This window comes from Thalassophryne amazonica, chromosome 15 (genome assembly GCF_902500255.1).
Source record: "Thalassophryne amazonica chromosome 15, fThaAma1.1, whole genome shotgun sequence".
Classification (NCBI taxonomy): domain Eukaryota; kingdom Metazoa; phylum Chordata; class Actinopteri; order Batrachoidiformes; family Batrachoididae; genus Thalassophryne; species Thalassophryne amazonica.
In genome coordinates this window covers 95,446,560-95,458,803 of record NC_047117.1, presented here as the reverse complement: position 1 = coordinate 95,458,803, position 12,244 = coordinate 95,446,560, and the positions used below count along the sequence as shown (strand labels likewise).

Below are 12,244 nucleotides of genomic sequence, written 5' to 3'. Positions count from 1 at the left end.
TGTTTAACAGGCAGGACATGTTCCAACTTGTCCTTAAGGCTTTCAACAGAGGTGTTTTTCCTGTGGCGGAGCGTCGTGGCGGCTGCGTCCTGACGCGCGGACCCGTCCGCACGTCTTTCATTAAAAAAATCTCCTTTAACAGTGGAATATCCGGATAAAATGCTGAAACCGACTTCTTCTGAAACTTCTCTGTTCTCTCACGACGTCCTGGATCAATAGAGCCTGAAATGTGGAGGTTTTCAGCTTGAACAGGCTGATGACGCTGCCTGAGAGCGCTGCGCAACGTCTCGCACCGTGAAAAGTCCTTAAAGTGACAGTATCACCTCAAAATCTCTCATCAGCCGTTAAAATTTTCACTGAAAACCAGCTTAATTTTTCGAACCGTGTCCACTTCGATGTGTCTCACAGGTTTAGAAAAAATTTTGATCAAACAACGCGCCAGTCTCTCAGCAACTTCTCAGACAAAGGAATTCCGACGAGGGGCTGGACAACTCCTCCCACAAGGAGGGCTCACAGGCGTATATATATATATATATATATATATATATGAGGAGATGAGATATACTTTATTGATCTCACAGTGGAGAAATTATCTTTACACTCCAGTTACCTCAGACAGCAATTAGTCCTCAATTATTACTTGTTTACGGTAATAATGGCACACATCAGAATTAAAGACAGCAACAAGAGATTTTGTCATGGAAAGCCGCGCGGAGGCTTCACGCGGCTTTCGGAGTGAAATCTGCCGGAAAATGGCTGATGTCCAGCTCTTGTGATAACCAGAGAAAGAGCACACGACGGTCTCGTATCCACAGAGCCATCCATTTAGAAATGGTCCGGTGGCTTGTGCCGTGTCGTCGCAGCTCAGAACGCGGCGCGCCGAGCGTCCTTAAAAGGGTCCTTAAAGCTGTACTAACAGACCTTATTCTCTGTGAAGCCCGTAAAATGTTTACCGAAAGCCAGATAAATTTTTCTAATAGTTTCCAGGTGCCAGTCTCTAACAGCTTCTGAAAAAATTCTGATGGGAAAAAACCCCAAATCATTCCGCCATTTCCAGACAATGAAAATCCGACGACAGGGCGGGACCACTCCTTCCACAAGGCGTGCTCACAGGTGAATGACGTCACCGACAGGCGTGGAAAAACTCACGCATGCACACGAGGGTTCAAGCATGTCTGACGTGAAAACATATGAATCAAATCCATATAGTTTAATAAAAAAATAAAAAGGTACGATACTTTATAGACAGACCTCGTATATGTCTGTGTGGGTACATATGTGCATGTGAGTATGCATATACGTACGTGTGTATGAATGTGTAAGTGTGAGTGTGTATATAAATGAGTATGGTTGTGTGTGTATATATATATATATACAACCCCTGGCAAAAATTACGGAATCACCGGCCTCGGAGGATGTTCGTTCAGTTGTTTAATTTTGTAGAAAAAAAGCAGATCACAGACATGATACAAAACTAAAGTCATTTCAAATGGCAACTTTCTGGCTTTAAGAAACACTATAAGAAATCAGGAAAAAAAAATTGTGGCAGTTAGTAGCGGTTACTTTTTTAGACCAAGCAGAGGAAAAAAATTATGGAATCATGAAAAACAAAAGAACGCTCCAACACATCACTAGTATTTTGTTGCACCACCTCTGGCTTTTATAACAGCTTGCAGTCTCTGAGGCATGAGTGGCCTAGAGATGTCCGGACTTTTTACTGGATATTTCTGGCAATCAGTCTACATTTTTTTTTTTTCTTCAGCGTGTAGTTTTTACTGCATTAAGTACACGGTGAAGCAGCAGGACCTTCGTGGCCGGGACGACGATGGGGGATCGAACCCACGTGGCTCACACCAAAAGACCGTTCCTCTACCAGGTCAGCCAAAGGGGAACTCCCCGTTAGCCAAGCTAGCAGGAACGTCTTTTCAATTGGGACCCGGGACTTTCATCCCGCTACACATCTCCCCACCATTTTTGACTTTGTCCCGAAGTCACAGGTGCATGTTAGCATACTCTGTGACCCACATCCTGTTCGTGACACCAGATTGAAGCAGCAGGACCTTCGTGGCCAGGACGACGGTGGGGGATCGAACCCACGCGGCTCGCACCAAAAGACCGTTCCTCTACCAGGTCAACCAAAGGGGAACTCCCCGTTAGCCAAGCTAGCGGGAACGTCTTTTCAATTGGGACCCGGGACTTTCATCCCGCTACAACGGTATAAAAACAATCCTGTGTGATTTATACTGCGGGAACAACCGAACACAGCAGGAATCATAAATTGGCTCCGCGTCACGCTGGGTAACACCTCTTTGCCCCGGCTTGCGCTGGAACCACTTCCTTTCTGTGTCGAGCACAGGACGCCAAAAAAATTAAACAGGTTTAATTTTTCGGAGCCCAACTTGCTTCCTCCTTTGCGCCCTCGCGCTGTTGTGGCGCCGAGCTGCATCGTCTCGGCACTGAGCTGCTTTGACGCGGCGTCGTCATAATGACGCACGGCGCAACTGGGAGCAACCGGGAGCAGCCCCGGTTTGAAAGGGGCTTAAGGTGCATCAAGTACAAATGCATATACAGAAAAAACCCCAACAGGGACTCACTGGGGTCTTGAGGTCCTGAGGGTTGCCACTGCTGGTATCCATGTCCCCAGTGCGGAGCAGAGTACTGTGGCTCAGCAGGCGGTGCCCCACTGCAGGCAGAAACACGTCCTTCATCACACAACTTTAATCTGTCAAATAAAATGTTCCATGTGCCCTGTACTTACTGTGAATGGCCACCAGGAGGTGCTGCATCAAAAGGGTGAGAATTATACGATCCCACTGGACCTCCAGGACCAGATCCCACTGGACACAATGGACCCTAATGAAAACCAGAGCAAACAAAATCATCCCTGAGGAGCCTGTAGGTTTAACACATTCCTGTGTTTAACACATTCCTGTGTTTAAAAAGCCGGCACTCAGGCAGAGGATTCTTCCGTTTTTGGACTTTGACAACATGAAACTAATCGCAAAGTACAAATCTGATCATCTTACTGAATGTACCTCAATCTTTTCTTCTATAAGCTGCTTTGCATGATCAATTTGTTGTGGGGAGCCTCGGATGATGAAGAGTTTGAAGTTTGGGTCACCATTGGGCGGAGGTTGACGAGATATCTCCACAAATGCACCGGTCTGTTGATTGATGGCCTTCACATTCTCTCCTCCTTTGCCAATTACCAGCCCACATTTGTGCCCGGGAATGGAGAAGGTCATCTCTCCTCCTGGAGATCCCCAGGGACCCTGACCTCGCCCCCGACCTCGTCCTGCAGGTGGCATACCTGCACCAGGGGGTCCTGGTAGGCCCTGTGACACAAATTCACATCAGTACTTGCAGATTCAGGGGACTGTGATCCACAGAACCCATTGACCTACCCCCTGGCCACCCTCCTCTCGGGCTCGGATGCTCTGCAGCAGGTCGGTGATGATGGAGGCGGCGTGTTGACACTGATCGGGTGGACCCATAATATGAGCGATTTTATCAGGACCCAAACCATCATCTGTCAGGGAGACAATACAAGTCAAAGAAGTATAAATGTGAAGGACCTCAGTGAACCCTTTACACCTCCTCACTACTGGAACAAGTGCAGTTTCATTGACAGACACAAACACACTCAGGTCAGTAAGTCTTTGGCATCTCACCGCAGTCCAGCATTAGGGCTCTCCAATTGGTTCAAAATACTGCTGCCAGACTTTTGACACAAAGCAGAAAGTTCGACCACATTACACCCATTTTGGCGTCTCTTCACTGGCTTCCTGTCCCTGTGAGATCAGATTTTAAGGTTCTGCTCCTAGCCTATAAAATTGTTCATGGACTGGCACCTCCCTACCTCACTGACCTAATTAAACCTTACGTACCAGCCTAGGCTTTACATTCTCAGGGTGCAGGACTACTTTGTGTCCCTAGGGTGAATAAAAAGTCTGTGGGTCATAGAGCTTTCTCTTATCGTGCCGCTGTTCTGTGGAATGATCTCCCTGCATCAATAAAACAGTCAGATTCTGTGGAGACTTTCAAGTCCAGACTTAAGACACACTTATTTTCCCTTTCGCATGGCTAGCATACTGGCATAGTATGTTACTATGCTTCCGATCTTTTTAAAGTCATTCTATTAGTAATGGAACAGGTCTTGGCCTCAACTTTAATCTAAATTCTGGGTCTGTTAGTGAAGCTTAGGGCTAGCGGCCAGTGATCACCTCAGTAATTTCTCTGTTTTCCTGTTTTACTGTTGATGAATTATACCTTAGGTGTAGTTTTTTTTCCAGCCAACTGATTCTGCTCTTTTTCTCTCTGTCCGAGGTATGAATGACAGACGGATCTGAACTGAAGGGCACAGACGTACTGTGAGGTGGAAGGCCTGAGGCAGGTGCTGCATGCTGCAGTCTGCTTTTGAAAGTAACCTTGCGCGGGGTCAGGCCCACTGACGGCATAGATGACCACTGCCTGTGGTGCTGATGCCAGTGTGGACTTCTCATCTTTATATTATTGAGTGTCTATATTCTGTTTTTTCAGCTTTGTAAAACTTTTAAAAAGCTGTTAACTGTTAGAATGACCTAAGAAGTGAGTCACCTCTCGAGTCTGGTCTGCTTAAGGTTTCTTCCTCATTATCATCAGAGGGAGTTTTTTTCCTACCACTGTCAGCTATGTGCTTGGTCTAAGGTTTGGTAAGGTTAGACCTTACTTGTGTGAAGTGCCTTGAGGCAACTTTGCTGTGATTTGGTGCTGTATAAATGAAACAGCTCTGACTCCTGTGAGGGGGAGCTGTTGATTTGTTACATTTCTGCAGATTTGTTTGATGTAGAAGACTGCAACATTCTACATCAAACAAATCTGCAGACATAATATTTAGCTATTTCCCAAGCCAACCTTGCCTTCTACTTGGCAGCTGTTACTTCTGTTACTGCTAACTTCTTGCATATTTCCAAAAGTTCATCCTTTTTGAAGGACTTCAAAACCTAAGTGTTGGTGATGCCAAGAAATCATCCAATGCTGTGGATATGTTTTCTGTTAAAATAGAAAGCAGCAATTCAAATAGACAAATAGCAGTTAGTATATATTTGCGGGAATTGGCCAAAAATGTGGTTTTTCCAAATGTTCAAACATTTGGCAATAAATTACTCAAACAATAGTTTGGCCCCCAGATAAAAAGCCCCCAAATTGTTATGGACAAATCAACACCTGCCCCTGTGTGTTGGTCTGTGTAACTGCCCTTCATGTTAAGAAGTGTGAAATGTTCCAGACTGACAGCCAAATATAAGGAGCAGGTGTGGTGATGAGTGGGGGTGGCAACCTTTAGACAAAAGAGAGAATTCAACCTGCATCAACTGTCTCATCAACTATCTTCCACCACACCCGGAGACAGCCGTGTCAGACTGTCTTGGTTGGAGCACTGTTTGGATCCAAGAAAAGGACTGCTGTCATTGAACTTGGTGAACATTTGGGATTCTGAGTAAATATGGTTTGGATTCACAGTGGCTCAGTGTGACGCAGTTCGTAGTTCAGTGTGATGCAGTCCAGCAGCAGCGGTGCTGCCAAGCAGCGGTGGAGCCGACGAGCGGCGGTGGAGACACCATCAGACCTGGGCTTTGGCTGCAGTCATCTACCAACAGGCTCGGGGTGTTTAGCCACTAGGTCCAGGGGTGGCTTAACATCATGGACGCGCCCCTTGCTGTCAGATGGTGTAGTTGCTGTCCAGATGTTAAGGTAAAATTTGTTAATCTTCTACACTGCTCATTATGGAAAAAAAAAAAAATGCCATGAGCAGTGAAGACTTGGGCAGATCAAACTCTTCTTGAATTTCATGTCTGAGGAACTCAGTAGAGTGGTGAAAAAAAAAAAAACTGAACTGCTTGGATTATTGAAGGAGGTTCGTGATCAAGAGAATTTTATAATGTACAGTGAGGAAAATAAATATTTGAACACCCTGCAATTTTGCAAGTTCTCCCAAAAAAAAAAAAAAAAAAAAAAAAAAAAAAATGGAGGGGTCTGAAATTTTCATCTTAGGTGCATGTCCACTGTGAGAGACATAATGTAAAAAACAAAACAAAACAAAAAAAATCCGGAAATCACAATGTAAGATTTTTAAGGGCTAAGGGCCCTTGGGCAAGGCCTTTAATCCCCTATTGTTCCCGGTCTGTAGGGAGCGCCTTGTATGGCAGCAGCCTGACATCGGGGTGAATGTGAGGCATAATTGTAAAGCGCTTTGAGCGTCTGATGCACATGGAAAAGCCCTATATAAATGCAGTCCATTTACCATTCAGTCCATTTACCGTTTGTATGTTACTGCTGCAAATAAGTATTTGAACACCTGTGAAAATCAATGTTAATATTTGGTACAGTAGCCTTTGTTTGCAATTACAGAGGTCAAAGGGATTTTGGTCCACTCCTCCATATAGATCTTCTCTAGATCTTTCAGGTTTGGAGTTTCAGCTCCCTCCAAAGATTTTCTATTGAGTTCAGGTCTGGAGACTGGCCAGGCCACTCCAGGACCTTGAAATGCTTCTTACAGAGCCCCTCCTTAGTTGCCCTGGCTGTGTGTTTGGGGTCATTGTCATGCTGAAGACCCAGCCATGACCCATCTTCAATGCTCTTACTGAGGGAAGGAGGTTGTTTGCCAAAATCTTGCAATACATGACCCCATCCACCCTCCCTTCAATACAGTGCAGTCGTCCTGTCCCCTTTGCAGAAGAGCACCCCCAGAGTATGATGTTTCCACCCCCATGCTTCACGGTTGGGATGGTTTTCTTGGGGTTGTTCTCATCCTCTAAACATGGTAAGTGGAGTTGCTTCCAAAAAGCTCTATTCTGGTCTCATCTGACCACATGACCTTCTCCCATGCCTCCTCTGGATCATCCAGATGGTCACTGGTGAACTTCAAACGGGCCTGGACATGTACTGGCTTGAGCAGGGGGACCTTGCTGCCCTGCACGATTTTAAACCATGACAGCATCATGTGTTACTAATGTAATCTTTGTGACTGTGGTCCCAGCTCTCTTCAGGTCATTGACCAGGTCCTCCTGTGTAGTTCTGAGCTTTCTCAGAATCATCCTTACCCCACAAAGTGAGATCTTGCATGGAATCCCAGACTGAGGGAGATTGACAGTCATCTTGTGTTTCTTCCACTTTCCAATAAATAATCATAACAGTTGTTGTCTTCTACCAAGCTGCTTGCCTGTTGTCCCGAGTCCATCCCAGCCTTGTGCAGGTCTACAGTTTTGTCCCTGGTGTCCTTAGACAGCTCTTTGGTCTTGGCTATGGTGGACAGGTTGGAGTGTGATTGATTGTGTGAATAGTTGCCTTTTATACAGGTAACAAGTTCAAACAGGTGCAATTAATACAGGTAAAGCGTACAGAATAAGAGGGCTTCTTAAAGAAAAATTAACAGTTCTGTGTGAGCCAAAATTCTTGCTGGTTGGTAGGTGTTCAAATACTTATTTTATGCAATAAAATGCTAATTAATTATTTAAAAATCATACAATGTGATTTTCTGGATTTTTTTTTTAGATTCTATCGCAACTGAAGAGTACCTACGATAAAAATTTACAGACCTCTACATTCTTTGTAGGTGGGAAAACCTACAAAATTGACAGGAGGTCAAATACTTATTTTCTCCACTGTATGTATGCATTCTTTATTTTTATAGTATAAGGGGAGGGTATTCACAGTGGGGTAAAAAAGTATTTAGTCAGTCCCTGTTTGTGCAACTTCTCCTACTTAGAAAGATGAGAGAGGTCTGTAATTTTCATTTCACTTCAACTAAAAGAGACAAAATGAGGAAAGAAAAATCCAGGAAATCACATTATAGGATTTTTAAATAATTTATTTGTAAATTATGGTGGAAAATAAGTATTTGGTCAATAATAAAAGTTCAACTCAGTACTTTGTAACATAATCTTTGTTGGCAATGACAGAGATCAAAGGTTTCCGGTAAGTCTTCACCAGGTTTGCACACACTCTAGCTGGTATTTTGGTCCATTCCTCCATGCAGATCTCCTCTAGAGCAGTGATGTTTAGGGGCTGTCGCTGGGAAACACGGACTTTCAACTCCCTCCACAAATTTTCTATGGGGTTGAGGTCTGGAGACTGGCTTGGCCACTCCAGGACCTTGAAATGCTTTTTACAGAGCCACTCCTTTGTTGCCTGAGTGGTGTGTTTGGGATCATTGTCATGCTGGAAAACCCAGCCATGTTCCATCTTCAATGCTCTCACTGATGGAAGGAGGTTTTGTCTTAAACTCTCACAATACATGGCCCCGTTCATTATTCCCTTAACACGGATCAGTCGTCCTGTCCCCTTTGCAGTTTCCACCCCCATGCTTCACAGTAGATATGGTGTTCTTGGAATGCAACTCAGCATTCTTCTTCCTCCAAAGAGAACGAGTTGGGTTTTTTAAAGTTTTTTTTTTAAAGTTCTATTTTGGTTTAATCTGACCACATGATATTCTCTCAATCCTCTTCTGGATCATCCATATGCCCTCTGGCAAACTTCAGGTGGGCCTGGACATGTACTGGCTTAAGCAGGGGGACCTGCCTGGCACTGCAGGATTTGAGTCCCTCTCTGCGTAGTGTGTAGCCTTTGTTACTTTGGTCCCAGCTCTCTGCAGGTCATTCATCAGGTCACTCCGTGTAGTTCTCATGATCACTTTGACCCCACGGGATGACATCTTGCATGGAGCTCCAGATCGACGGAGATTATCAATGGTCTTGAATTTGGCCTGGGTAATGGATGAGTCCGCCTCTGAGTCCCCAGTCTCTGCTTCCTCTTCGGAAGACGTGACGATGGGATTGAGGAGATCCTCGAAGTACTCCTTCCACCGCCTGACAACATCCCCAGTCAGGGTCAAAAGCTCCCCACCCGCACCGTAAACAGTGCTGGTGGAGAGCTGCTTCCGCCCCAAGGTGTCGGACGGTTTGCCAGTAACTCTTTGAGGCCGACCGATAGTCCTCCTCCATGGCCTCCCCGAACTCCTCCCAGACCCGAGTTTTTGCCTCTGCGACCGCATGGGCTGCGGCACACTTGGCCTGCCGGTACCTGTCAGCTGCCTCCGGGGTCCCACCTACAAACAAAGATAAGTAGGACTCCTTCTTCAGCTTGACAGCATCCCTTACTTCTGGCGTCCTCCACCGGGTTCGGGGATTGCCGCCGCGACAAGGTCCACTCGGACTCCATGTCTTCAACCTCCCCCGGGATCTGGGAGAAGCTCTCCCAGAGGTGGGAGTTGAAGACCTCGCTGACAGAGGGTTCCGCCAGTCGTTCCCAGCAGACCCTCACAATACGTTTGGGCCTGCCAGGTCTGACCGGCTTCCTCCCCTCCCAGCGGATCCAACTCTCCACCAGGTGGTGATCGGTCGACAGCTCTGCCCCTCTCTTCCCTCGAGTGTCCGAGACACATGGCCGAAGGTCAGATGATACGACTACAAAGTCGATCATCGACCTCCAGCTCAGGGTGTCCTGGTGCCACGAGCACTTATGGACACCCTTGTGCTCGAACATGGTGTTCGTGATGGACAAACTGTGACTAGCACAGAAGTCCAACAACTGAACACCACTCGGGTTCAGATCGGGGAGGCTGTGCTTCCGATTCGTAGACTGTCTTACTGAGAATAATCTCTTTGAGCCAGCAGTCTGCTTTTAGAAAAAATCATTCCAAAGAGACAGCCCTCCAAAGAGAGGCCCTCAAGTGGGCTACTGCCCTCTGGAGCACAGAGTTCCCTCTGCTGCACTCCTTTTCACTTTTTTCCAAAGAATTTCGGTTAGTTTTGGATCACCCCCAACGTAGTCACTGTTTCCCAGCAGTTATTGTCCCTGAGGCAGGAGCAGCGGAGCACTGCGGAGTATGCAGTCGACTTCCGGGTTCTCGCTGTGGAGGCTGGCTGGGACTCCGCAGCGCTGCAAATCGTATTCGTTAATGGTATATCGAAGGCATTAAAGGACGAACTGGTGGTCCGTGATTCATCAGAATCACTGGACCAATTAATCTCATTAGGCATCCGTATTGATAACCGGTTGAGGGAGCATCGGCGAGAGAAAAGCCACAAGGCTGACTGGAGTGCTGCCTGTCGGATCCCTCCGCGGTCTGGACCGGGCCCTTCTTTCCCGAGCTCCACTGCTGTGTCTATTCCCAGACCTCCAGCTCCCCCTGCTGATGAGCCTATGCAGCTCGGCAGGGCCAAATTATCACCACAGGAGCGCCAGCGGAGACTGGAGGCTGGGGAATGTTTATATTGAGCTGCCACTGGCCACATCCGCAGCTCTTGTCCTGTGGTGCCAAAAACCAAAGCTCATCCTTAGACTCCGGGCTAAGGATGAGCCAGATAACATTCACGGGTGTTCAATCTGGACGCACCCAAATCTCAGGTACTCTTTTGTTTAATGACCGTTCTTTATCTATTCCTGCACTAATTGACACTGGGGCAGAAGAGAATTTTTTGGATCGCAAGGTTGTAATCAATTCTTGCATCCCAGTGGTGGCATTGGACACGCCCCTTTCAGTGCATGCTTTAGACAGCACTCCCCTACCTGCTATAACACATCAAACCGAACCAGTCACTCTAGTGGTATCTGGGAACCACCGGAAAACAATCCAGTTCTTTGTGTTTTCTTCCACGTCCCCCCTGGTTTTAGGTAATCCTTGGGTTATCAAACACAATCCCCGGATTGATTGGCCAACCAGGTCTGTCACACAGTGGAACGAGGCCTACCACCGTGAGTGTCTTTGATCATCCATTCCGCCCAGTGTTAAGGTCAGGGAGGAGGTCACTTCACCTCCTGATCTATCTGTAGTCCACATAGAGTATCACGATCTAGCTGAGGTGTTCAGCAAGGATCGTGTTCTGTCACTCCCCCCGCACTGTCCTTATGACTGCGCCACTGACTTACTTCCAGGCACCAAGTATCCTGTCAGTCGACTCTACAATCTGTCGCGCCCGGAACGTGAGGCAATGGAGACCTATATCCGGGACTCCTTGTCTGCTGGGCTGATACATCACTCGTCGTCCCCTCTGGGGGCAGGCTTATTCTTTGTGGGGAAGAAGGATGGTATTCTGCGCCCCTGCATTGACTTCCGGGGGCTGAATGCCATAACGGTCCGCAATCGGTACCCACTCCCCCTTTTAGATTCTGCATTCAGTCCCCTGCAGGGGGCCTCAATTTTTTTCAAATTAGACCTCAGAAACGCCTATCACCTGGTCCGGGTCAGGGAGGGTGATGAGTGGTAGACTGCCTTCAACACTCCTCTCGGACATTTTGAATTTCTAGTCATGCCTTTCGGTCTCACAAACGCTCCCGCCACCTTCCAAGCTCTAGTCAACGATGTCCTTCGGGACTTCCTCAACCGGTTTGTTTTCGTCTATCTTGACGATATCCTCATTTTTTCTCTATCTCTCTGTGAACACATCAAGCATGTGCGCTTAGTACTCCAGCGGTTGTTGGAGAGCCAGTTGTTTGTGAAGACCCAGAAATGTGAATTCCATCAGTCAACTATTTCCTTCCTTGGCTTCATAATTTCTCCCAACACAGTTAAGCCAGATCCCACTAAAGTCACAGCTGTAACTCAATGGCCAGTTCCGACATCCCGAAAACAATTACAACAGTTTCTTGGTTTTGCTCATTTCTATCACAGATTCATTCGAAACTTCAGTATTGTTGCTTCGCCTCTCACAGCACACACTTTCCCTAAGGTCCCGTTTCAGTGGTCCGCCTCAGCTGACAGAGCCTTCCAGGACCTTAAACACTGGTTCTCCACCGCACCAATCTTGCTCCAACCTGATCCGGACCGCCAGTTTGTTGTGGAGGTTGATGCCTCCGATTCCGGTATTGGTGCCGTCCTGCCTCAGCGGTCCGCCACAGACAACAAACTCCATCCATGTGCTTTCTTCTCCCGCCGGCTGACCCCTGCGGAGAGGAACTATGATGTTGGGAACCGGGAACTTCTGCCGGTTAAGGAGGCTCTGGCAGAGTGGAGACACTGGCTGGAGGGGGCCGCAGTTCCATTCACCGTTTGGACAGACCACAAGAACCGAGAATACATAAAAACAGCCAAACGTCTCAATTCCCGTCAGTCCAGGTGGTCCTTTTCGGACGCTTCAACTTCAACCTTACCTACCGACCCAGAACCAAGAATGGAAAACCAGATGCCTTATCCTGTCAGTTCGAACTCACAGATCCCCCCATCCACGTCGGACCCAATCCTGCCTCGTTCCATGGTCGTGGGGGCCCT

At 47.1% G+C, this 12,244-nt stretch overlaps 1 protein-coding gene across 1 annotated transcript in view; it reads right to left on the bottom strand.

Annotated features, from left to right (window-relative positions):
- Positions 1-12,244, bottom strand: part of khsrp (KH-type splicing regulatory protein) — a 54,412-nt gene that overhangs the window by 16,983 nt on the left and 25,185 nt on the right. The window contains exons 13-16 of the mRNA XM_034188746.1: positions 3,405-3,529; positions 3,036-3,335; positions 2,759-2,853; positions 2,595-2,683 (exon numbers count right to left, since the gene is read on the bottom strand). Coding sequence (XP_034044637.1) covers positions 2,595-2,683; positions 2,759-2,853; positions 3,036-3,335; positions 3,405-3,529 — 609 coding nt within the window. The remainder of the gene's footprint in view (positions 1-2,594; positions 2,684-2,758; positions 2,854-3,035; positions 3,336-3,404; positions 3,530-12,244) is intronic.